Source organism: Symphalangus syndactylus, chromosome 7 (assembly GCF_028878055.3).
Source record: "Symphalangus syndactylus isolate Jambi chromosome 7, NHGRI_mSymSyn1-v2.1_pri, whole genome shotgun sequence".
Taxonomy (NCBI): Eukaryota; Metazoa; Chordata; class Mammalia; order Primates; family Hylobatidae; genus Symphalangus; species Symphalangus syndactylus.
Window position 1 is genome coordinate 15,973,011 of NC_072429.2, and position 26,647 is coordinate 15,999,657.

At 40.8% G+C, this 26,647-nt stretch overlaps 1 protein-coding gene across 5 annotated transcripts in view; it reads right to left on the minus strand.

Moving 5' to 3' along the window:
- Nucleotides 1–425: 425 nt before the first annotated feature.
- KCNIP1 (potassium voltage-gated channel interacting protein 1) overlaps nt 426–26,647 on the minus strand; it is a 388,899-nt gene continuing 362,677 nt past the window's right edge. For 2 of the 5 annotated variants that reach the window (XM_055285271.2, XM_055285272.1), the window contains exons 2-9: nt 24,036–24,068; nt 18,045–18,169; nt 16,537–16,606; nt 15,026–15,096; nt 14,107–14,214; nt 4,153–4,257; nt 3,159–3,221; nt 426–1,299 (exon numbers count right to left, since the gene is read on the minus strand). In XM_055285271.2, the coding sequence (XP_055141246.1) occupies nt 1,252–1,299; nt 3,159–3,221; nt 4,153–4,257; nt 14,107–14,214; nt 15,026–15,096; nt 16,537–16,606; nt 18,045–18,169; nt 24,036–24,068 (623 nt within the window). In that variant the 3' untranslated portion in view covers nt 426–1,251. Of the gene's footprint in view, nt 1,300–3,158; nt 3,222–4,152; nt 4,258–14,106; nt 14,215–15,025; nt 15,172–16,536; nt 16,607–18,044; nt 18,170–24,035; nt 24,069–26,647 lie in introns of all 5 variants that reach the window. The other 3 variants (XM_055285273.1, XM_055285274.1, XM_055285270.1) reach the window with 2 other exon arrangements.

The following is a 26,647-nucleotide window of genomic DNA, read 5'->3' on the forward strand; positions in this document are numbered from 1 at the left end:
TTTGGTCATGGTATTTGCATTTGGATTGGATGTTTGCTGGAGAAGGCTTGGGGGCTGGGGAGGATGAAGTCATTGCCTGGCACAGGCCTGGCACAACGTAAGTACAGTTGACCCTCCAACAACATGAGTTTAAACTGCTTGGGTCCACTTACATGCAGATTGTTTTCAACCAAAAATGGTAGAAAATGCAGTATTTATAGGATGTGAAACCTGCATATATGGAGGCCACATTTTTTGAAAACACGAGTCCCTCAGGGCTGGCTGTGGGACTTGAGTATCTACAGATTTTGGTATGGGGAGTCCTGGGACCGATCCTTCACACATATGAAGGGACAACTGCACTAATAATTGGGTGTCAAATGAATGGACTAGCCTTCCCTTTTCACAGCTTACCTCTCTTACCTAACGGAGTCATGAAGAAGTGATTGAGAGTGTAAGAAATAGTTCTGTTTATTGGTTAGAACATGGTATAAAATTACAGCAATTTGCAGGCATTCTGGACTTCTTGGGAGGGACATGCAGCGCTGGGCTCAAGCAGGGGATGTGGTGGAGATATGGACCACTGGGCAATGGCTCCCTTCCTGGACATATTAAAGGACTTGCACTATCAGCACAAATGCCAGTGTGAGAGAATTATTGGTCCTCATTTCTGGAAACAAATGACGTGGGCAGTTTGGGTCATCAGACAATGCCATGCTTAATAATTCAGTCCTATCCCACAAATGTTAGGTGCTGGCTCTCCCAATCTGGTCATGACAGATCCTAATTGTTCTAGATAACTCTCATTCTTCCCACCAAAGGAAGAGAAACAGGCACATTGGTTTGGGAGGCCATCAGAGATGGTATGCATCTGGCTCAGGTCCTCTTGCTTCCAGATTCACCAAGGTCTGCCTGACTTGGAGGCAGTGGGCTGGGGGCACGTAAGCAGAATATTTTGTGCACTACTGTTTAAGCTCAAGCAGAGGGACCTTCCATAGGGCAGCAGTGTGAGGAGATGAGCATGCTTCCAAAAGAAACTCAATTTTCATCTTGTCTCTCTCAAGAAGAAGAAAGAGGAAGAGTTGGCAATCAGAGACTCAGCCACATGATGCTGGGTTCCATAGAAAGTCTTCGGCAGAGAATTCTTCCAAAGTGTAAAAGGTGTTTCTGTCCCAAGAGTTGGTGTGTAAAATTAGAACGAGGGCAGATCAGGGTGTTAAGGTGGTTGTTTAGTACAATGTCTCTGAGAGCTGAGTGGCTGAGTGTCACCAGTTACATGACATTTTGAAACAGCTGGAGAGACCTCATGATGTTGTCATCCTGGGAAAAAGGGAGGGCAAGAGGATGGTTAGAATTCTGAGTCTCCTTCCTGAGAGCTCTGTAACTCTGGTGAGCAAATCTCAAGCATGGGTTTCCTATATGGAGAAAACTCTACAACGGTATGAAAAACAAGAAGTAAGGGTGGGGACCTGAAAGTGATCATTCAAAGTAAGAAGCACCACCTGTAGCCTTAAAGAGGAATTCAGAAGAAACAAATCATCTAGTAAAATAGTGAGTTGCTTCTTTTAAGAAGCTCTGAACAATTACATCCACTGAAATGATTATATTTTTTCTCTTTTTATTCTATTAATGTGATTAATTACACTGACCAATTATTGAATGTTAAACCAAACTTGCATTCCTGGAATACTGCTTTAGATCCTACAAATTTTGATAAGTCATATTTTTATTTTATTTTTATTCAAGATATTTTCTTCACTGAACCATGAATTAGAAGTGTATTGCTTAATATCCAACATTTGAGGATTTTTCTACATTCAATACTATACCTCAGAGAAGAAATAATAGAAAAATGTAAAATACAGAACATGCAATAGAGACATACAATAAGAAAACCCCCAAAGCTCTCTCTTTCAAAAAAATCAGTAAAGTAGATAAATGCTTATTAAGACTGCTTTTCAAATTATCAATATCAGAAATGAAAAGGTTAATATCAGTATAGGCTTATTTGGCTCGTTATTCTGGCAGCTGGAAAGTTCAATTGGGCATCTGCATGTGGTGAGGGTTTCTGGCTGCTTCCACTCACAGTGGAAAGTGAAGGGGAGCTGAGTGTGCAGAGATCCCATGGTGGGAGAGGAAGCAAGGTTGGTGGTGGGGAAGCTGCCAGGCTGTTTTACAACCAGCTCTCAAGGGAATTAACAGTGAGAACTCACCCCCAAGGGGGTCAGTGTTCATTGCATTCTAGTTGTTAAATATCTTGGATATCACCCTGCATATAGGACATCTACATAACAGGGTGGCTGTGATGTTTATGTATGTGCTTGAAACTTGGTGAGGGCTCAGTATGTGCTAGTAGCTTCTCCCCTGCTTTCTTACATTTGCTATTCTTCTTGGCTGGAGCTCAGAGTAACTGTGAACATTTCTAAAATAATGTAGGAGTACAAATGGATTTCTCAAAAGTAGATGAAGCAATTATTTCCAGTTCAGTCTCTGGTGGACTCTGGGGCCGGTCTATTGGTTAGACTTAATGAAAGTTGTGTTGCCAGGATCAGCATCACCAGTGTGACTGGGGAGAATGTGAGAAAAGTAACATCTCAGGCCCCACCCTGGACCTATGGAATTAGAATCTGCATTTTAACAAGAACTTCAAGGATATTGTTTCACACATTAAAGTGTTAGAAGCATTGGTCCAGGGCATTTGTGTTAAAGTGACCCAGATCTAGAGTCTCTGGGATTGAGGCCTGGAAATATACATTCTCAGAATCATTCCAGGCAATTTTTATGCACACTGTGTTTTGAGAATCACACAACTGTAGATTTTTTCCCTGCAGCTGCTTTCTTGTAGTCGGTGAAATGGGTCATCGAGCCAGAGGCAGGCTAAAAAATAATGGTGTTGCCCTCTCGGGAAGTCTATTTTCACAGAGACCCCCTCTGAGTTTTCACACGCCCCCAGACCCCTACTTAGGCTCTCTGTTCAGTCCTGTGCTTAGCCAAGACCAACTACAGGTCAGGTTGAGGAGTGGAACTGTGGACTTCACAGTTGTTGCTGGTATTGTTGGCTCTGATGGGAGGAGTTGCAGGTATGTGCAGGTTTCTCATCACCTTCCTTCTGCAGGTCCCCAGGCCCCAGGTTTCCTTTCCCAGATGTAGAGTTATTGTGCCCTGAGATCTCTCCTTACCTCCTGACATGATTCAAGAAATTCATCTAAAGTTACGATGCCATCTTTATTTTTGTCCATTTTCTGAAAGACATAACAGAAAGCACTTTATGGAATCTGGTGATCTCCATTCCAAACCTTACTCCCCTGCTTTCTTGCTGGAGCTCAGAGTAACGAGCTGGAGCTCATTTCATTCATTTCCATTAACCAACTTTGCCCTGAGAATGAGAATTGTCTTTCACTGGCCAGACAACTCCAATTAGGTTCTGATTACAAAACTTTGAGCCCCATGAGCTTCCTTAAATCAAAAGGCTTGCTCTGGACACTCATCACCTCACTGCTGGCTTATTCTGCTTCTTCTGTAGACTCCCTGCTACCCTGTCCATCTGGCAGAACACTGGGCACAAGAGGTTCTGACTCTGGCCTGTTACTTGCTGTACAAACTTGCACAAGGCCAGAGAGGACTCTCTTTTCCCATCTGCAAAGTGGGAGGTTGAACTAGAGTGAGCTCTGATATTCTCTGATACTCCACCGCTAGATTAATTTTTTCCTAAAATGCCCCAATGATCACACCACTCCCTTAGTCAAGGATCAGCACTAGCTGCCCATCCTTTGCCAGAGCAAGGCCAAACTCTTCCATTTCAAGGTCTCATAATCTGGCCCTATCCTAGTTTCCAATCTTATTTCCCCTTACTTCCCAGACACAAATGCTTAACACCTCCACAATTGTAATTAATGAAGTCTTTTGTGTTTACCCTGATCCCCTAATTTTTATGGATTTATAGTTCATACTATACCCCTAACATTTAATAATATACTTTCTTGTTCTCTTCTGTCATGTACACTTGCAGCTTAAGGAGATCATCTGTTCCTTGAGAACAACGTATCTTATAATTCTTTTCTGTTACCAACCATGCTTAGTACAGGGTTGGACACAAATCACTTGCTCAGATGCTCATGGGTTGACTTGATCTAGGCTGGGCTTACAGATCATGTGCAGGGTGTGTGCACTTACCTGGAAGAAGACGTCCACGTGCTGCCTTGGAGTGTCCTCTTTGAGCACAGGATATGTGTATTTCCCCATCATGTCATAGATGGCTTTGACAATGTCCATCATCTCCTGGAGCAGGGACATAAAAGCACACAGTGTGGAAACCGTGAGGTCAAGCTCTTCCTAGGTGACAGAGTTTGGGGCGCCTTGTGCCCCTTGGCAATGAAAGTGATTAAAAGGTGAGGTCCTTCTTTAGCAGGTGATAGGGAGTTAGAAAGCAAGCAGAAGGGGCTATATTGTGAGAGCCCTTCTTAGAGAGGAGATGGTAGATAATTCCTAAATCCCTCAGAAGCTCATGGGGAGGTTACCTCGTTATGGGCATTGTCTTCAGTGCGGGGTGATGTGTGGGATCCCCATTCACAGGCTTGAGGCAAATAAAATATTATTCTGAATTTTTAAAAAGTTAATGTTCTAGCCTAGAGATTTAAAAATCCCCATAGGTTCTACCACTGTTTTAAGTTAAGAAAAATGAACCAACAGCCAAGATTATCCACAGGGCACATGAGGGCAATAGTTCCACAGACTGAGGCTCTTATTAAAAAGATCAGTTCTCAAGTCCACTCCAAACCTATTGAATCAGGGCATCTTAGGACTCGGTCCTGGGAGTTTCCATGTTTATCAAGGTACATTAGGAACCATTATTCTGATCATTCTGGCCCAACTCAGAATGGGGGTAAAAGAGCGTTTGAGATGTTTGACCTGGTTTCTACAGAGACCTAGGGGACAGTCTCATTCCATGTGCTTATTTTATTTTATTGCCTTTTTTTGCTTAATTTTTGCATATTATTAATAATTTTAGATTTACAGAAAAGTTACAAAATTAGTACAGAGAGTTCATGCATACCTTTCACCCAGTTTCCTCTAATGTTAACAGCTTGCATAACCAGAGCACAATGACCAAACCTAGGAAATTAACATGGCTTCACTATTATTAACTAAACTACAGGGCTTATTCAAATTTTATCAGCTTTTCAACTAATATTGTTTCCCTTCAATGATTCTACATTGCATTTATTTGTTGTGTCTCCTTAGTCTCTTCTAATCTGTATGAGTTTCTCATTCTTTTTTTTTTTTTTTTGAGACAGGTTCTTGCTCTGTCAGCCAGGCTGGAGTGCAGTGGCACAATCCCCGTCGCTGCAGCCTCGACCTCCCAGGTTCAAGTGATCCTCCCGCCTCAGCCTCTCAAGTAGCTGGGACTACAGGCAAGTACCACCACACCTGGCTAATTTTTTGTAGAGATGGGGTTTTGCCATGTTGCCCAGGCTGGTCTCAAACTCTTGGACTCAAGTGATCTTCCTGCCTCTGCCTCCCAAAGTGCTGGGATTATAGGCATGAGCCACCATGCCCAGCCTGAGTTTCTTTGTTTCCTTGTCTTTCAGGACCTCACACTTTTGATATGAGTACAGGTCAGTTGTTTTGTAGAATGTCTCTCAATTTGAGTTAGTACCTGGTTTAGTTATGATTAGATTGAAGTTATGCATTTTTGGCAAGAATACCACAGAAGTGATGTTATAACCTTCTCAGTGCGTCATATCCGGGAGTTACATAGTATTGAGATGTCTTGTTACTGATAATGTTAACCTTGATCACTTGATTAAGGTGGTGTCTGTCAAGTTTCCTTACTGATTTAGTATCTTTCAGTGGATCTTGCCTGCAAAAATTATTACTGTAGTGTTTGCCTGATGGTAATTTTGTATTTCCTTTATTCCTTCCATATTTATTAATTAAAATTCTTCTGTAAGGAAGAGCTGCATTCTCTCCAGCATTTATTTATGTATTCAGTTGTTTATTTACATTAGTATGGACTCATGGACATTTACCATATTTTATAGGTTATAATCCAATACTTAATAATTTTTAATTTTGCTCAAATTGCTCTCATTCTGGCTATTGGGAACTCCTTCAGGTTGACTCCCACAGCTTTTTTTTTAAGCACTTTTATACCTTCTAGCATAATAAAGTACTCCAGGCTCATCTTGTATTTTCTCTTTCCCAGTCTTAGAATCAACTATTCTCCAAGAAGACTGGTTCTGTTTATTGAAGAATGGTATTTAGAAATCAAGGTCTAGGTACTAGGTATGCTCACTGCTACAGGGATGTCATTGCTCTGAGGTGCCCCAACAGATAGAATGAGGAAATATATGTCTCTATCCATGTGTTTATTTTAAAATGTGTGCTTTACAAGCCCTTCACATCTACATGGCCATTGATGCTTTTCCTGTCTGATATATTTTTTTTAATCACAGAAAGGACTTAAAGAGCAGTTTTGTTGTCCTCTCAGGATTTTCGTAGCCTACAACTTGGATGAGATTATCTCCAAATGATTGCCAGGGGAAGAGCCTGCTATCTTTTCTAAGAAGCCACTTATCCACACTTTTTTTTTCTTTTAGGGGGTACTTTACTAATTCTGCCCTCCAGAGAGGTCTGATGGATTAATGGGGAGAATTCTGCCTAGTTTGCAAATTACAAAAAGGGAGTAGGAGCTAGTAAGTTTATTCAGTGATGGAATAATGAGTGAAACAAAGTTGAAGACCAAATAGTATACATCCTATTTCTGTATTTTTTTATTTATGTATTTTTCAAGGTAGTATTTGAATATTTTAGAGTGTCATATATTTGCATGTGTATATAAACATTTAGTTGTTTATAAAATTGAGATATCATACATACCACTTTATCAAGTGATTTAAAAATGTAATATATCATACTAATGTTTATTTTACATTACTCTTTCATGATTTTAAGTGTCCACTGGCTATTCCATTATATGTATTTACTGTAATTCATTTTACAAATCTGCTATTAGTGGATATCATGGTTATCACATTCTGGGGCACTATTACCTGAAGACTCTTCCTGCTTTTAAGTCTTTGTGTCTATTATTTATTTCCTTGGGACATATACCAAGGTGTGGTTTTATAAGGAGAATGGGATGCGTAACTTTCAATGCTTTTGAGACACATTCCTCAAATACCTTTTAGAAAGTTTATTATCAGAACACTCTCAGCAACTATGTATGAAAAACCACTTTCCACCAACCTTCAACAAAGATTTTACAAAACCTTTGCAATTTAATAGATAAGTGATAATTCATTGTTTTTAAAGGTATACATTACTTTCTCAGTGAGGTCTCTAATATATGTATTGACTATTTTTATTTATTTTCCCATGAACTATTTTTTCATCTGCTTTGCTCATTATGTTCATCTATTTCTGACTGGATTGTGAGAGCTCTTTATATATTTGTGTAGATTTATTAAATTGTTAAAATCTCTTAATAGATTTTTAATTTATTTAAAAGATATTTTTATGCATCTACCATGTGCTAGATATTGTGTCAAAGAAATACAAAGATAAGCATGATGAATATGACTCTTGTCTTTGTTAAGATGAGTGTCTACTAAGGAATATCAATCCTTTCTGTCATAAATTGCAGATTTTTTAAAACAAGTTTGTCACTTGCTTTTCAACTTTGTTTATGGTATTTTTTGATATACAGAATTTTAAAATATTTACAGTGTAAAGCCATCAATAATTTAAAAAATTGTTTCTAACTTTGATTTTATGCTTTTTCCATTCTATGATCAGATATTCATATATGATTTTTAGTTCTTTTTTAGTTAAAAAGCAACTGTACATATCTATAGTGATTTTGGGTTTATGGTACCAAGTAAGAATATTTGCTTACTTATTGCCAAAATAGTTAACCAGTTTTCCCAGAATCATTTAATGATTCATTACCTCTCTATTCAATATGCTCCCTTTATTATGAACCAAGATGATATTTGTACCTGGGATTTCTATTTTGTTCCATTAATCTACCTGTTCCTTCTCTGATATTATAATATTTTAATAGTTTCAGCTTTATAATATATTTCAGTATCTGGTAGAACAAATCCCACCATTTTTCTTCTTTTTGAAAATTATCTTTGCTAGTCTCATCTGATTAATCTTCCAATATAACTTTATAACAATTGTGCCAAATTTCTTCCCCAAATAACACTTTCATTTTGATTCAAAATAAATTAAATTTAATTAGAGAAGAATTGCTGTCATTACAATGTTGCTATCTTTATAATATACATCCTTTCAGAAGATGGTCTGTTTCTCTACTTATCAAATGTTTCTTTCTCTTCATCTAAATTATGGATATTTAAAATGCCCATGTGCTTTAAATTTTATTGTGATTACAATGAGAATATTTTTATTATAATTTTCTAGCTAGTCACAACTGATATATTGGCTATACAATTTCTTTTTGTGTATGTATTTTATTACCACTTTGCCAGCTTTTTAAAAGTTCTAATTGTTTTAAGTTAATTTTCTTGCTGTCTTTTTTCTCAGATAGAAAATCATGTCCTTAACAAGGAATGTTGTAATTTTTCATATTTAGATCGCATTTCTTTTTCTGTTTCACTGTATTTGAAGAACTTTCAGGAAATGTTAAACAGTGGTGATGTCTGACAGCGTGCACTCTTGTCTCATCTTTTCTTCAGTGAGAATCTCCGCATGTTACCATAAAGTATGAAGCTGTGTACTAGGCTGGGGTATTTTCCATTATGCTGAAGAAGTATTTTATTCCTAATTAATTGAATCTTGAAAATTATTGTGAATAAATGGTAAATTATATCAAATGTGATTTTAGCATCAAATGGTTTAATCTTTTGATATATTAATATGATAAATTATTTAATAGGCTTTCTCTGCTACTGGGCTATTCTTGCATTCCTGGAATAAACCTTATGTTAGTCATGCGCATTTATTTATTTTATTTTATTGCTTTTTTGAGGAAGGGTCTTGTTCTGTGGCCCAGGCTGGAGTGCGGTGGAGTGATTATGGCTCAGGGCAGTCTTGAACTCCTGGGCTCAAGCTATCCTCCTGCCTCAGCCTTGGAGTAGCTGGGAGCACAGGCACGTGCCACTACACCCAGGTAATCTTTGAATTTTTCTTTTGAAGAGACAGGCTCTCCCTATGTTGACCAGGCTGGTCTTGAATTCCTGGGCTCAACCCATCCTCCTGCCTCAGTCTCCCAAAGAGTTGGGATTATAGGTATGAGCCTTTAAACAAAGCACTGGCATTAATTTCTTATTACCTCATTTAGGATTTGTAATGTATATTTTGAATGATATTGAGTTATTATTTTCTCTTACCTGCTTTATTTCACAGGATTTTTTTTCCTTCAACACATTTTTTTGAGTGTCTTCTATTGGTTAGGCGCTTCCCCCTTACACCAAGTTTTTCAACAAATAAATCAAATTTCTTGGAGCATAATTTACTTATAACAAATTCACCCATTTTAAGTGTACTGTTTGATGAATGTTGACAAATGTATCCACCCATGTAACCTCCACCACACTCGAGATATAGAACATTTTCACAACCAAAAGACATCCCTTCACACTTCTTCACGGTGAGTGCCTCTCAACCTTTGACACCAGGCAACCACAGATCTAATTTCTGTTACTATAGATTAGTTTGTATTTTCTAAAATCTCATGTAAGTGGAGTAAAACAGTGTAAATTCATTTGAGTCTGTCTTCATTTACTCAGCGTGAGGTTTATGAGCTTCATGCACATTGCTGCATGCAACTATAACATTCCTTTTTACTGCCGAGTAATATTCCATTGGATGAACAGACTACGATGTATTTACCCATTGTCCTGTTGACAGACATTTGGGTCATTTAAGTTTTGAGATTACTATGAATAAAGCTGCTATGAACATCTTTAACAAGTCTTTATGGAATTACATATTTTTATTTTGGGAGGTAAATACCCAGGAGTGGGACTTCTTTTCTTCTTTTTTTTCTTTTTTTTTTTTTTGAGACAGGGTCTTGCTCTGTCACCCAGGCTGGAGTGCAGTGGTGCAATCTCAGCTCACTACAGCCTCCACTCCCCAGGGTTAAGCAATTCTCCCACCTCGGCCTCCCTAGTAGCTGGGACCACAGGTGCTTACCACCATGTCTGGCTTTTTGTTTTTGTTTTTTGTTTTTTTAGTAGAGACAGTGTCTTGCCATGTTGCCCAGTCTGGTCTCGAACTCCTGGGCTTAAGTGATCCGCCTGCCTCAGCCTCCCAAAGTACTGGGATTACAGGTGTGAGCCACCATGCCTGACTGGAATGGGATTTCTGGGTTGTATGTTAAGTGCATGTTGAGCTTTATCAAAGATGCCACAATGTTTCCCAACGTGTTTGTACTATTTAAATTTCTGCCAGCTATCTATGAGAGTTTCTATTGCTCCACATCTTTGCCAATGCTTGGTATTGTCAGTCTTTTTAATTGTGGCCATTCTGTGCAATTGTATTTCATTATAGTTATAATTTGCATTTCTTTGAAGACAAGTGATATGGAGCAACCTTTCATGGGCTTACTGGCCATTCACATATCTTCTTTTCTTAAGTATCTCATCAAATCTTTTGTCTATTTTATATGAAGTTGTTTATCTTTGTATTAAATTATAAACGTTCCTTATATATTTTGGATGCCAGTCTTTATGTTGGATTGGTATCCTGGTATCTTTATATATCTGGTATATAATCTGCAAACATTTTCCCAAGTCCATGGCTTGCATTTCCATTTTCTTAAAGGTGTCTTCTAAGGCACAAAATGTTTAACTTTGATGAAGTCAAATTTATCTACTTTAAAAAATGATTCCTTATCCTTTCCTACTCCAAAGTTGTAAGAATGTTTCTCCTATGCATTCCTTAAGAAAACAGCTTTTGTTTTAATATTTAAGTCTATAATCCATTCCAAGTTGATGTTTATGTTTGGCATGAGGTTAAGGTTAGGGTCCATTTTTGTTTCCAAATGGATATACAGCTGTTACAAAACCATTTGCTGAAAACACGGTTCTTTCCCCTTTGATCTTTTTGGCATCTGTTGCGTTGACATATGGGTGGGTCTATCTCTATTTTTAAAAAATATTTATTTTTTATTTTTAATTTTTGTGGGCACACAGTAGGTGTATATATTCATGGGGTACAGGACAAGTTTTGATACAGGCATACAATGTGTAATAACCACATCATGAAAAGTGGGTATCCATCCCTTCAAGCATTTATCCTTTGTGTTACAAACAAACTGATTACACTCTTTTATTAAAATGTTCAATTAAATTATTGACTACAGTCGCCTTGTTGTGCTATCAAATACCAGGCCTTATTCATTCATTCTATTTTTTTTGTACCCATTGACTGTCCTAACTTCCCCCACAGCCCCGCTACTATCCTTCCCAGCCTCTGGTAACCATCCTTCTACCCTCTATCTTCATACTGTTTTGATTTTTAGATCCAACAAATAAGAGAGAACATGGGATGTTTGTCTTTCTGTGCCTGGTTTATTTCACTTAACGTAATGACCTCCAATTCCATCCACGTTGTAGATGATTAAATCTCATTCTATTTTATGGCTGAAGTACTCCATTGTGTATAAGTACCAGATTTTCTTTATCTATTCATCTGTTGATGGACACTTAGGTTGCTTCCAAATCTTGGCTATTATGAACAGATCTGCAACAAACATGGGAATGCAGATATCTCTTTGATATACTGATTTCCTTTAGTTGGGGTATATATCCAGCAGTGGGATTGTTGGATCATATGGTAGCTCTACTTTTAGTTTTTTTGACTCTCTATTTTGATCCACTGATCTATATGTCGATCCTTATGCCAGTTCACCACCATCTTGACTACTGCACCTTTTCATTAAGTCTTGAAGTAAGGTAGGTTTAGTCCTCTAACTTTGTTCTTTTTTCAGTTGTTTTGGTCATTTTAGTTTTTTTTGCATTCCCATATCAACTGCTACAAAATAGCTGCTGGGATTTTGATTGAGATCGCACTAAATATTTAAATCAAATTTGGAGAATCCACATCTTAACTATATTGGGCCTTCCAACTCATGAGCATGATATACCTCTATGTTTATTTAGTTCTTTACTTTATTTCAGCAATATTTTATAGTTTTCAGTGTATGAGTCTTGCACCTATTTTGTTGAATTTTTCTCAAAGTAATTTGTGCTTTTTGATGCTATTTTTTCTTAATTTAATTTTCTGGTTGCTTGTTGGATGTAGAATTATAAATGATTTTTGTAAATAGAACTCATGTCTTCACTTTGTTAAATTCACTTATTATTTTTAGCAGTTTATTTGTAGACTCTTAGTATTATCTATTAATACAATTATACCATGTACAAATAGAGACAGTTTAATTCTTCCTTTCCAGTCTATATCCCTTTGGTTTCTTTAAATATAGTGAATTATATTGATTGATTTTTGAGTGTTAAACCAAACTTGCATTCCTAGAATAAAACTCACATAGTTGTAGTGTATCATCCTTTTTATATATTGCTGGATTCAATTTGCTCATATTTAGTGAAAGCTTTTTGTATCTGTGCTCATGAGGGAGACTGTTTTGTAGTTGTTTCCTCTCATAAGACCTTTTATTCTTTGGTTTGGGTATCAGGGTACTATTGGACTTATAAAACGAGTTGGAAAATGTTCCATCCTCCTCTGTTTTCTAAACTTTTTTTGTAGGATTGGTATTAGAATTCACCAGTCCACCATCTGGGCCTATAATTTTATTTGGGAATGGTTTTTAACTGTGAATATAATTTCTCTAAATGATACAGAGCTAGTCAGATTTTCTGATTCTCTTTAAGTCTGTTTTTGCCTTTTGTGTCTTCCAAAAAACATGTTCATCTAACAGCTTCCCAGGGGAATATGGATGAGCCCCTTACCCTAGCCCTCCACCATCTGACTCTGCTGACCTGTCAGCCTCATCCTGCATCAGTCTTCGGCTTCATACTTTCATCTGAAGCCTTTCTGTTTTTCAAACACATGAAGCTCTGTCTTGCCTCAAAGCCTCTCTAGTGGCTGTTCCTTCTGCCTGGAACACTTTTCATGGCTTTTTGTATAAGTGGTTCCAGCATGACAACACCTCCTTAGAGAGGCCTTTGCTAACCTTCCCTGCCAAAATATCTCCTACCTGTTGATTCCTTTTGGGCCTGTTCATTGTCCATCTCTCTATACTGCTCCAGCGTGGGGCCTAGTCTGATGGTTCACCTCTTTACCTCCAGCACCTGGAATGCCTAATAAGCCTTCAAATGTGTGTTAATTAAGAACATGACTAAATGAATGAGGAATGAAAGTTGGATAAACTCTCTGAGCTTACAGAGAGAAGCTTGCAGGGTTGAGGTGAAGATGAGCGCTGATATCTATATCTCCAGGCACTGTGCCCGGCACACGGGAGCTCAGTAAGTGGAGTGTTACAGGATGCCAAATTCCAGCTTCCACTGAGATACCAGGATACAGTGGACACCAAAGTGAGTTTTGAGATAGATCTGAGAGTATTTCACTGGCTAGAGACATGTCTTCTGAGGTTCTAAAAGTACGAAGCGGTGAAGATTCAGAAATTATTTGTGATAATTTCTTTAAAAACAGCCGTACCTTCCATTACCGCCTTGGAGGTTATATTAGTAGGTGAAATAGTTTAAGGCCAATATGACCCAATTGTAGGTTCCCCTTCCTTAAAAACCTTTCTTTTCTATTCTAGGTGCTGCCTACAGTTCCACCATTTCAACTTTTAGCTTTAACTTGTGGCTTCTAACCTTCCCAAATGCAGGTTCCCTAGGGAAGAGTAACTCTTTACACTTAAACAAGTCATTTTTACCCACTGTGTAATGTCTACTGAATCTAGGTGACCCAGTGAGAATGAATCCGTTTAATCCTTTCTGGGCGCTTGGGAACAGGGCAGGGTAGGGCAATGAGGGAGGCCTTCTTTATTTTGCCAGGGACCAGCTCTGTTAGCCGCAAAGCAGAGCCTGCCTCATTCAGACAGCGCTATCCTCATGCCTGGGGCTGTTTTCTGTAGGATGAGTTACCTTCACTGGAGCCCTCTCACACCCCTGGCCCTGGCTCACTTACCTCTTTGTTTATGTATCCATCCTTGTTGATGTCATACAAATTAAATGTCCACCTTAGTTTCTCGTGGACAGTTCCTCTCAGTAAAATCGACAGAGCAGTTACAAAGTCCTGAGAAGGGGAAAAGGCAGGAGTGACATTAACCATCAAGTCATCAGGCAGGGTGAAGCTGTGACTTTGGGTCAGACTGTGATACTCTCACAGAATGGTGTCTCCCGCGTTCTCTTGTCTGCCTGGAGGATGTGGCTATGCTCTGTGAAGAGCTCCTGCCTTCGGGTCCCTACCCTGCCCCATTTTTTTTTTTTTTTTTTGCAAGGTGCCCCCTTGAGGAAGAATGGAGCTCTGAGACACACAGATCAATGCAGCCAGCCCTGTTATTGCCTTATCCGTGGCTGCAGTGGTCTGTCTATCATCCCAGTGGCCATATGGTCTAGTGGCTGAGGACGTGGACTGTCGGAACAGTCTGTATTGAGGGTCATTCTGCCTGCATTCAAATCCATCCTTTATCATTTGTGTGTTCTTTGACCTTGGGAAAACTACTCTATCTCTCTTTGCCTTATTCTCCTCTTCTGTAAAAGGGTAATAAATAATAAAACCCTAGCCTATAGGGTTATTGTGGGGATTAGAGTAAATGAGTTAATACATACAAAGCCCTAAGTACAGGGGCTGCCACTGGGAAGCAGTGTGCCTGGGAGCTCATACACTGTTGTTGTTAGTCCCCTGAGTCCCTGAGTTCCTGCAGCCCAGGGAAAGTTGCTGCTGCTTTTTCCCATCTTTAGGAAATGCTTAAGAATGGATAAATGTGTCTTTGGTCTGACTGAGAGCTTTTGATGATCCAGCCCTTCCCCCAATGCCTTGAGATTTAGAGGGGGAGGTGATGCAGAACCAGAGGACTCCTAGAGTGGACCCCAGATGAGCGTACCTCGAACTTCACGGAGCCTGTCTGAGTGGTGTCGAAGGCATTGAAGAGGTAATGGGCATACGTGCTGGCATCTACAAGGCAGAAAAGGAGGGCAGGTGATGGGGGCAGGAATTCCACACAGGGAGAACCTTCCAAACAAGGCAGGGCTTCAACAAGAAAGAGAGGAGAGCGATGCTAGGGTGATGGAAAGGAGAAAATTATGGAGTGGGGCCCATTGACTCAACTCTTTGGGTTTGGGTGGGAAGTTACATCTAGCAAAAGGTGAGATGAGCCCTGGCCCCTCCCTCTAGCCATCGTGAGAAAACCATTCTCCTGCCTGTCTATGCATGGAATTGTTGGTGTATGAATGACACAGTGACTGCATGACAATGTTCTTCTGAATGGCCATGCAATGCCTGGGATGAGCACTCACTCCCGAGTAGAGAGACTTGAACTTGGATGCCGCTGTACTACATAAGCTGTGTGACTGTGGGCATCAAGCATGACCTCTCTGAGCTTCCCTTTCCTACCTCTCTACAATGGGATGTAGCAAGACCTATCTCTTGAAATTTTTTAAAAAGTATTTTAAACTAGAGGTGTGCCTGGCATACAGTGAGAACTCAATAAACAGTGGCTCAGTGGAACTCAGCAAACTGCAATTCTGGGGCCTGCATGGGACAAAACTGCCTCCCTCACCCGATCTGGGTAGGGCCCCCACACACCAAGGAAGGCATCTGTCTGCTGCCAAAAAGGCACATGAGAAACAGGGCCCAAGAAGTGTTTGGAATGCTTGGATCTGCATTTTATCAGGATCCAGGGAAGGTGTCTTGCAGGAGACAGCTCTTGGAGACAGGATGCAAGGTGGCATGTGACACATGGAGGCCACAGGAGCCACCGATGTGGTCCCAGGCCCATGGGGACAGTGCTGGTTCCCACAGGAGTCCGGCAGGGCAACAGAGCAGCTGTTGTGGGCCTGGCACACTTGTAACCTGGCTTAATAAGCACAACTTTATGTTTCCTGCCTCTTTTTCGATTAGTTTATTTTTATAGTCTTTGGTATTTACTGAAGTTCTTTTACAAAATTCCAGCTTGTCTCAGCTATTTTAAGGAAAAGATTAAAAAATGCCCTGCACAATGGTGGCGCCAGCTTGGCAAAACTTGTTTCAGATCCTTATGGAATTTAATCCTGGTCTGCTACTCACTTGCTGTGCAATCTTGAGTACATTTCTTATCTTCCCCGAAACTCAGTTACCCCATCTGGGATTATAATACCTGCTTTCTAGAGCTGTTCTGAGACGTTGTGATGTTGCATTATCAGCCCTTCTTCCCCTTCCAGGGTGGGTTCGTTTTCAGAGTTCTTTCCTGCTAAAGCTTTGGAGACTCCCACCTCTCACGATGAGGGAGGTGTCCTGCTCTGAATTTGCCCCTTCCTCGAGAAGGAAGCAGATGGCAAGGAAGAGTGGACTTGGAGGAAGGGAAGGCTGCTCACCAGAGAGGGAGCTGCGCAAGATAGATTTCAAGGTCTGACTCACCTCCGTGAGGGAAAAACTGAGCATAGATCTGCTTGAATGTGTCTTCGTTGACCACACCACTGGGGCACTCCTGTGGGAAGGGGAGAGAGTCAGCGGGAGGCGTCTGAGGGCCAGCACTAGGAGAAGACTGGGCCCAGCCTTGGTGTCTGGTGTTCCTCATGATCCCCAGGGGCAGGGACCTGTGCATTTCCACTTCTCCAAAGTAGCCCCATCTCAGGACCGGAGCTGCTTTGCAAAATGATGAGACATTGTCAGAGAATGGGCACTGTGAGGTGGAGAGATCTGGGGCTTTAAGATCAGAAAAACCTAGGTTTAAATCCTGGCTCAGCCAATACTAAGCTTTGTGACTTTGGCCAAGCCAGTCTCCGATCCTCAATATCCTTACCTGTAAAATGGGGGTAACAATACCTTCCCCAAGGGTATCTTATGAACCTATGTTAGGTGGTACTGAGTCCATGGTAGATGCCAAGCAGTGTAGATTTCTTCTCTTTTCTGGATGCTGTTCCCTCTGAGCCCAGTGCCTGCCTGGGAAACTTTCCCACAGGATCCTGCTCCAACTCGGCTGCCCACTGCTAATGCTGCCATCAGAAGGAAAGAAGCTCTAATGGTAGGAAACCAGGCACTTGGCATGTGCAGTCAAGGCTAGTGTGGAAGGAAGAGGCATCCCAGCACCTGTCAGATAACTCCCAGGAGGGGCTGGAATCCCTGTAGGTCAGCACTTGGGAGAACATTGAGGCTGTGGTCAGTTTGGAACTGACCCAGCTCAGCTCTACCTACAGACTGCACCTGGAGGGAGGGTGACCAGGTGCACGTCGCTCTAGCCCACGCCACTCCACACCACTCCAGGATTTGGGAATAAGATTGTGTACTGAGAGTTAAACTTAAAAAATAAATTAATATCCAGGATTGTACCTGAGAGCTCTCAAACTGGCCTGAGAATGCAGGAACATAGTAATGTATTTAAACTAACAACTAAACAAGGAACTCCCGTCCTCTGACTCCACTTTTGATTGTAACCTGGCTTCCATGTGGCTTCCAAGGACAGCGGGTCCCAGCGAAGGGAGAGGAGTGTCTGGTTCCACTGTCAGTTCTATTTCCCATGGTAAATTAATACACCAACATTCGGCTTACACATCAGTCTCGGTGAGCCTGATTAGCGTAAGTCAGCAGGGCCAAATCCCATTATTGTGGGGGCATCACCAGGTTGGAAGGTATGACTATGTTAAGGGCTAAGGCTTGACCCTGGGCCGGGGAATTCCCTGACGATGTGCCACCCTGTGAAGTTTCTGGGCAGTTGGCTGTTTACTGTCTCCTGAGGTTGCTCCATCCTTGCCTGGAGCCTTCCTTTCTAGCCAGGTGATCTCCCTCTCATGCCCCCTTTATAGAGCTGGCCTTCCTTGTACAGCCTCACATATGGGAAACTGCCTTATGAGCTCCCTTGGCATTGGGGAGAGTGTAGCCTCACGAGGGAAACCCCCCCAGGCCTTCAGAGCCTGCACGGGTCTTACATTTTTGAAGCCTCGATAAAGGACCTGCAGCTCCCTCTTGGTGAAGTTGGTCTGGGCCTCGAGCTGCTCCAGTCCCTCAGGCCGATGGCAAACCATGGTCATCTCCAGCTCATCTTCAATCTTATCTGGAACCAGAGGAGATGGCATTGGAATGGTTGAGCTTGGGAGTCACTCTTATTAGGTAACAATCTGAGCTGTCAAAAGAGTGGTGTCATGACCTGGGATCTAGGGCTGTGGGCTGGGGTCACACTGCCAATGGCCTTCCTATCTTGAACCCCACTTCCCTGCCCTGTCAGCCTCTGTGTCAGACACCACATAGGGAGGGGGCTTCAGCATTGGAGAGAAACATGTTCCCAGTGGAGGTGAAGGCAGAAGTGCTCAAAATAAATCCATATGAAAACATTTTCCTTGCTTTAAAAATAACTTCTTTGCATATTCAAATTGTTTCCCATGAAACTTCTAAATATTCCAGAGACACAGGCAAGTAAGCAGAATGATAAACAACTCTAGACAGCAAAGGGAAACAAAATTATTTAAAGAAACAGTAAACTCTCACCACTGGGGCCAACTAGGAATGGATAGCATGATTTAGCAGAAAGTTCAAATTACAGCATGTTAAGTATTAATGATAAAAATCTGAATGTATTTACAGTGTATTGTTTTGTAATGTCTACTAGATATCCTTAAATACTAGGAAAATATCTTAAACGGGAGCAACTTTGTACAAATCATTTGAAAGGCTCTAAAAACAGTTGTTGTAAGTAGTAGTTTAAGTATGCCTCCCATATGGACTATAATGTAATATAAGATTGCATTAGTTATTTAGAAAGTGTCTGTCAATTAAAGCAAGGAATCTGCCCATCTCCCACTGAAGGATCACAAAGTCCAAGTCAGTGGAATTTTCAACGTTTTACCATCACAGAGGGGTAGGTGAGTGATTTCCTTTGGGCCCTGCCAGAATGCTTTCTATAAACTTATGCCAGTCAAGAATCAATTGCCATCTAACCTTCTCTGCCTGTTGTTGTCAGGCAGACATTACCAAATCCATCTATTGAACAACTGTAAATCTGGGCTGGCAAGAATAGTGATGAGATGGGTGGCTGCTGGGAATATGCACGGACCATGTCTCATCCCGTGGCAACCCACAGAAAGCACAGGCTGAGTTTCCACGTCAGAGAACAAGGTGAGCAGGTGTATTAAATTGTGTGCATTTCTCTCATCAGTGTTGGTCTCATTGCACCAGATTTTCCCTGAAATTGTCACTTTCCCTTTTGAGACTTTGATCCCAATACAAAAGGAATCCATCAAATTAAGTTTGTGTCTTGTACATATCCCCAAAGGTGATGAATGTTCGTGTGAGGCTCCAGTAACTTGGTAACAATTCCTAATTGCCATCTTTCTCATGTGCTGGGCAATACATACCACCTTATCCTGCTGAGACTAAGGCAGATGATTTGTTAGAAATTAGATGCTGCTTACGCCACAGAGAGACAAGTGGCTAGTTTCCCCAGAATTCATAATTCTTACAGAGCCTTTAATTATTGTTATGTTTGTAGCTAACAAGATAAGTAGCAATTATCTAAATGCTGAAGCATTTCTATGTAAATGAAAGGGCTTATTCTCAAAAAGAATGAAAGAAAGAAAAGGAGAAAAATTCACATAAGTCTAATTCAGAATGCTTATATACATATTAATATTTTACATCTATTTTAACCCATTTTAACAGAGAAATTAATTGTTGGTTTAAATCTCCTAGCATTAGATCTAAAAGCATTTTTATTTTTAAAATGCACATCTGTTTAATTGTGCATATATTCACAAGAAACTTCTGAAGGGGCTGCAGAGGTTTGCACATCCCTCCTTTGGCCCCTTAGGAATTCCCTGGGTACTGCCCAGGTGGCTTGAGTAAAGAAAGGAGATGAAGCAAAAATCACATTAAAATGCGAATAAAGAAAATGGGAATATTGTATTTTTTGAGTAAATGAGGTATTCTTGAAGACATCCTGTATACTGTTAGATTTATCTTAGCCAGAAGCGTGAAAGGGTTTTTTGCAGTACACTTAATTCCTTGATCTTCCTGTGACTGAATTCCTCACAAGCTCAGGGAAATTTCTTTGCAGGAGCTGGAGAGACTCTTTCTGACTCAAGAAACAGCACTTGTTTCCCATCACCTTCATAAAAAATGCACTAAGTAATTATTGAGATATCAACTATTAAACCCACTTCATTAAGGAGGAACTGGACTTTATTAATAAATGAGTTGTTTGCTGTCTGGGTAGCAGGATCAATTTCCACATCAAACAGATTCTGTAATATCTGCATATTTGGATACTGACTGCCAAGCTTTTGTTTTGTTTTTCATTTTCATCATTGGCTAAGTGTCAGGCTGTGGTAACATCGGTTGTGGAAGGAAATTTACTTCTTTGGGGCTCAAGATGCTGGGAAGTAGCCTGCCTGTGGATGTTAGGTAAACCAGTGGCCCTCTCTTTCTTTCTTCTTTCTTTTACTGTATTTTATAGTAAGAACTGTAATTTATGTCACAATCCAGTATACACATATATATAAGTGAAATGTTAATGAAATATTTTGAAACAAAAACTCCATGAAATGATCCCGTCCCTCACTAAAGTGAGCCGTGCTCCGGTCTTAGTTTTAATGTATTCCTTTGTAAACCCGTGCTGGTTGTGACTCTCACGGGTCATGACTTTTGATTGGATAGCACTGATTTAACTTGTCTACAGCTGTGGCAACCTCACAGGGGTGCCCACGCTGCCGCTCTCACATCAGCTCTCCATTCCCTTTCTTTGTATGCCTCATGGTGCTGGCCACCGTAGATGCATTCACAAGAAACTTTAGAGGTGACGGGCAGCGGTTTTCACCACCTTCCTGTTGCCGCCCGGGGATTCCCTGGATAAAGCCCAGGTAGTCCCAGTAAAGGAAGGAGAACGGCCCCGTTCCCTGCGTGCAGGAGGAGAGAAGAGCATGAACCCATGGGGAGCCTCCTTGACAGTTTCTTCTGAGGTTTGTTCAAAGTCTCCGATGCCAGATGTTGCTAGTCATTACTTTGTTATGAAAGATAATGATGAGCCAGTTACTAAGTCAGACTTGAGTTTGAATGGTTGAGATAAAAATTAACTTGAGATGTAATACTGTGGCGATAACTACATAACAAGAATAAATTAAAGCACCTTCTGTTTGTAAAGTACTTTTAAGCCATTCAATGTTCTCATGCCTGTTGTTCCATAACCTTCTGTGTGATGGGAGTGAGGGGACCATTGCCCTGCGCATGTGATATTAAGAAGTGATTTTCTAACTGTGAGTGCCTCACACAATGATGAATACCTATCACTAGGGGCAAAGAGAGATGGCCGACTCTAGAGGATGCTACACGGGAAATTCTCAGATTGAGTAGTAGATGATTTAGATTAAGTGATCCTTAATGTTTTGGGATCATAGACTCTTCTGAGTGTGGAATGAAGGCTTTAGACTCTCTCAGAAAAAAAAAAATGCACAATCACTGCACGTTTGCCTATTCAGTCGTGTGTCGCTTAACAACAGGGATACGCTCTGAGAAATGGGTTGTGAGGCGGTTTTGTCATCGTGTGAACATCGTGGAGTATACTCACACAAACCTAGATGGGGTAGCCCTGCTACACACCTAGGCTGTATGGTATGGCCTTTTGCTCCTAGGCTATAAACCTGTACGGCGTATTACTGTACTGAACGCTGTAGGCAATTGTAACACAATGGTAAGTATTTTAAGTATTTGTGTATCTAAACATACTAAATTTAGAGAAGGTACAGTAAAACTATGGTGTAAAAAAATAAAAAATGGTACAACTATTAGGGCACTTACCATGAATGGAAGTTACAGGACTGGAAGTTGCTCTGGGTGAGTCAGTGAGTGCTGGTGAGTGAGTGTGAAGGCCTGGGATATTACTAAACGTGAGGTAGGCGTTATACATACTGTACGCTTAGGGCTATACTATATTAATAAAAATTTTTTCAGTAAGAAATTAATCTTAGCTTATTCTAACTTTATTTTACAAGCTATTTGGTTTTTTTCAAACTTTTGGATTCTCTTATGATAACACTTAGCTTAAAATTCACATTGCCTAGCGGTACAAAAATATTTTTCTTTATTTTCTTATTTTATAAGCTTTTTGTCTATTTAAAAATTTTTTATTTTTATTTTTTTCTTTTAAAACCCTTTTTTTTGGTTACAAATGAAGACACAAACACACACATTAGCCTGAGCCCACACAGGGTCAGGAACATCAAGATGTCACTGGGCAATAGGAATTTTTTAGCTCCGTTATAATCTTATGGGACCACAATTGTGTATGTTGTGTTGTTGATGGAAACGTTGTTATGCAGAGCATGACTGTATTTTCGGTGAGTTTCTGTATCTGTTAAACACATCCAGCCCATGCTAAGCTATTCTAGCATAGGAGATCTCTTCTAAACCTTGTCACTAACTGGCTTTGTCTGAGTCCTAAGTCATTGAGCAATGGGTGACAGATCTGGACCTAGAATCCAGCCAGTCTGGATCCCTTTCATGATATCTGGTTTCCACTTGTCCCCACAGTGGATTCTGCTTTCCTCAAGCACAAATTGCAAACTGGCTTGTAGCCAGCCTTGCAGCACCCCTGCTCCTACAAAGCTGTGTGCTTGTGTACCAGTTAGACCTGGACTATGAGCAGTGGGAGGACTCACACCTTGGGTCTTCTCCCCAGTGAGGTGTCCCCTCTGTGAGGCTCAGGACAGTGACCATGACCATCTCCTCCCTGGACTGGGCAATAGTGCCTCCCTCATGGTGTCTCTGATTTGGACTTTATACTTACCCATCTAGCTTTTTTTTTTTTTTTTTAGATGGAGTTTTGCTCTTGTTGCCCAAGCTGGAGTGCAATGGTGCGATCTCAGCTCACTGTAACCTCCGCCTCCTGGGTTCAAGCAATTCTCCTGCCTCAGCCTCCATGGTGTGCACCACCATGCCCGGCTAATTTTTTTATACTTTTAGTAGAAACAGGATTTCACCACGTTAGCCAGGCTGGTCTCAAACTTCTGACCTCAGGTGATCTGCCCGCCTTGGCCTCCCAAAGTGCTGGGATTCCAGACATGAGCCACTGCACCTGGCCACCTGTCTAGCTTTGAGGTTACAAAATAGTGATCCTTGGCTTGGGTGTGGCCCAAAGATAGGTCTTGTTTGACCTGTAAAATGTGTCTTAATTATTTTGGAATTAGTTGTCCATGTTTAAAGATAAGAGATCCATGTACAAATCTGGATGTCTGATTTGTCTTAGAAAATGGGATTATCTGACAACTTTGGTCTCAAATTCAGACACTTCAGCCGCCTAGTAGAGCCGAACACTGGCTGTCCCCTCTGGGCAGCCACAGCCTCTAGGATGCCCTGTTGTTCACCCCTGGCTCACAGAATTCGTTTATGCTGCCTGCCCTGTGCAACAGGCATTGAGTTTTTGGTTTTTGATCTATACCTACTTACCCTCCCACCTACAAACCACATAGTCTGCTCCTCACTGTTTATTTAAACACATGCCACTTTGTTGCACAAAGGACTTGAAGCTGATTATAGGAAATAAATATGAAATAAAAAGAGATGAAGTAATGAGAAAAACTGCCTCAGTAAATGTTGATTAGATTAGGAGGTGAAGACCATGGGGAAAAAGAGAACACGGAAATTCAGGCCATTTATTTGAAGCAATTACTACACTTGAGCTGCAAATGGGCTCTGAGTTTTTACAAATGTCTGTGAAAGGAAAACATAACCATTTCTTAGGGGGAGCAAAGCTTTTCCTGTAACTTGTCTCTAAAAGAACATTTCCAACTGTTTCTATATACGCGGGGCTTGCTAACAAAGGGCACAGAGAGCTGGTGCATGAGAAGACTAATTACAAAACATGAACTTGATTAAGAAGCTCTGCCTTTGCAAGTCATGTGACCAAAGTCAAGTTAGTTTAAACTGTTTTTTACCTCTCTGATACTGGTAATACCACCAGGCGATGTCTAGGAAAGAGTGAGAAAAGATTTTACCAAATCCATTCATCAAAAAGCAAAACACACTTTTATTGTCAATGGAGAGAGGCCGCTCTGAGGGTGTCCACGTCGTCCAGCTTGACATACGCGAAGAGCCTCTCGGTAGCAGAGCTGGAGCTGAGCTCCCTGTCCTTTTCCCATGGTCAGAACAGGCAAGAGCAGTGGGTTGCCTCCCAGTGCCCATGGCTCCCGCAGGGGGCTCATTGAACATGCCCTCAGCCATGCAGTCATGCAGCCTGCAGAGATGGGATGGCACATGGCAGAGATGTGCGATGTTGGATGGGTCCTTGGAAACACCCGCATGTTTGACTGAGGAGTGGCTTATAAGATACCCTCCACAATCAGGAGGCCCCCATTCTCCCTCTCTCTTCTTTGTGATTGGAAGCTGCATATCTTGTAGGATTATTTGTTTGCTCACTCAATAACTGTCAATGAAGTATCTACTAGGTACAAGTCAGTGAATAAAACAGCTGTGTTCTCTGCCCCCTTGGAGCTTACAGTCTACAAGTTTTTGCTTCTTTCTTCCCCCATTAAGCTTGATTAGTAACCAGATGCAGAAAAAGAAAAGGGCAGTTGCAGAAGAGGGTTAGCACATTAGGATGTGTGGCATAGTGGATGCTGGCCAAGTCCCCCATTATGCTGAATATAAAACACAAGACAAAATACCAAACCTGGAAAATTATCCATGGCACAGTGGAGCTGGGTGAGTCCAAGGTCCCAGGGAGCTCCACTAGATACTCTTCTGCTGGCCTGTGTGGGTCTGTTTGGTGGTCAGCATGGTTTTCCTCTGTAGGCTTTTATTTGAACTTCCACCTGTCTTGCCAGCACCCCTGACCACGAGTGTGTAAGGCAGCTCAGCCACCATCTTCAGTGTGTATTAGTCTCTCTCTTGTCCCCCAATCTGCAACCCCAGACAGCAGAGGCTTATTTTCCTGCTGCTCTTCAAAGTGATCGTATAGGTGGGCATCCATTGGAATGTTTTCACTCATTTCCTGATCTGTATTCCATGTGAGAAACTTATTTTGCTGGATTTAGTTGCCCCTTTGATCATTCTGGTTAGGTGGCATTTGTATTTATTGATTTTTTTACAAATATGCTTTATTTTTAGAGCTGTTTTAGGTTACAGAAAAATTGCACAGAAAATATAGAGAGTTTCTGTATATTCCACCCTCACAGCTTCTCCTATTATTCACATCTTGCATTGTTGTGGTATATTTGTTCCAGTTGATGAACCAGTATTGATATGTAAATATTAACTAAAGCCTATAGTTTACATTAGAGTTCATGCTTTGTATTGTACAGTTCTGTGGGTTTTGACAAATGCATGATGTCATGTATCCACTGTTACAGCATTATGTAGAACAGTTTCACTGCCCTGAATGCTTTGGTAGCATTTTAATGTGGATATGTTTAGAAGCATTGACATGCTCTGGCGTGCCAGGAATGTCATAGGTATTAGGAGAGAGATGAAAAGACATAATACCTGTTTACATGAGTTCTCAGACTGGTGAGGAGGCATACACATAGACACATAGACCATGGATTAGAAACTCAAATGCCAGTAGTCATTGGCAGGTAATTCAGATGAGGACAGATGGTGGGTGTACAACTATAGAGAGTGGTGGGAACTGAGAACTGGAGAGTAACCTGCTCCATGAAAGGGAAACAGTTGTTACTCAACCAGTTCTTATCATGCAGTCATTTAAGCCCCGTGAGTCCAGATCTTTAGATTTTTCAAGAGATGCCATAATTAATGGTGGTTTGTTTCCCGGTTCTTAGCTGTTATCAATGAATTTGATGTTTAGAACATACAGCATGTACCATATATAACACACCTTTGGGAAGGATGTTGTTGGTTGCTGGTCTAGAATTTTTTATTGGCAAATCATTTCAAAACAGTGTTGACATGGTTAAGAACTGGGAGCTGAGGGGAGGAAGCTCTTAATGCCTCCTGGGTGGCATGGGACTAGAAGGGATGTCAGAGAAGGCTTCAAGGGGAAGTGATAATTCAGTTGAGTGTTGAAGAATGAGGGAACAAGGGAACAGCATATGCAAAGGCATAGAAGTTGAAGATCCCAGGAGTGGTGAGCTCTCCTATGCAGGGCTGGAATCCCTTGAGAACAACTGGAAAAAAAAGGATTTTTTTTAAAAATCTCATCATTTTTGACGGCTTTGGAGAGCTACCAAGGCAGCCTGCATGAAAACAGCTCAGTCCCTGTTTGGATTAAATTTATCTGCCTTTGCTCTATTACCTTTCTGAAGCTGAAGACTCAACCAGATAGATGACACATTTTTTATTCCAATGTGCATCCTTCAGTAAAAATGTCAGGCATATTAAGAGACAAGACCAAGAGAAAAAATAGAATATAGTAATAGATCCACAGCAGATCTAGATAATCAGATTAATCATATCTGGGCTTTAAAATAATGGTGAATATTTGCTCAAGAAAATATACAAAAAGCTAGATAATTCCACCAGAGAACCAGAATATATACAAAAGGTCAATTAAAAATTGTAGAATTAAAAGATATATTATCCAAAATTAACA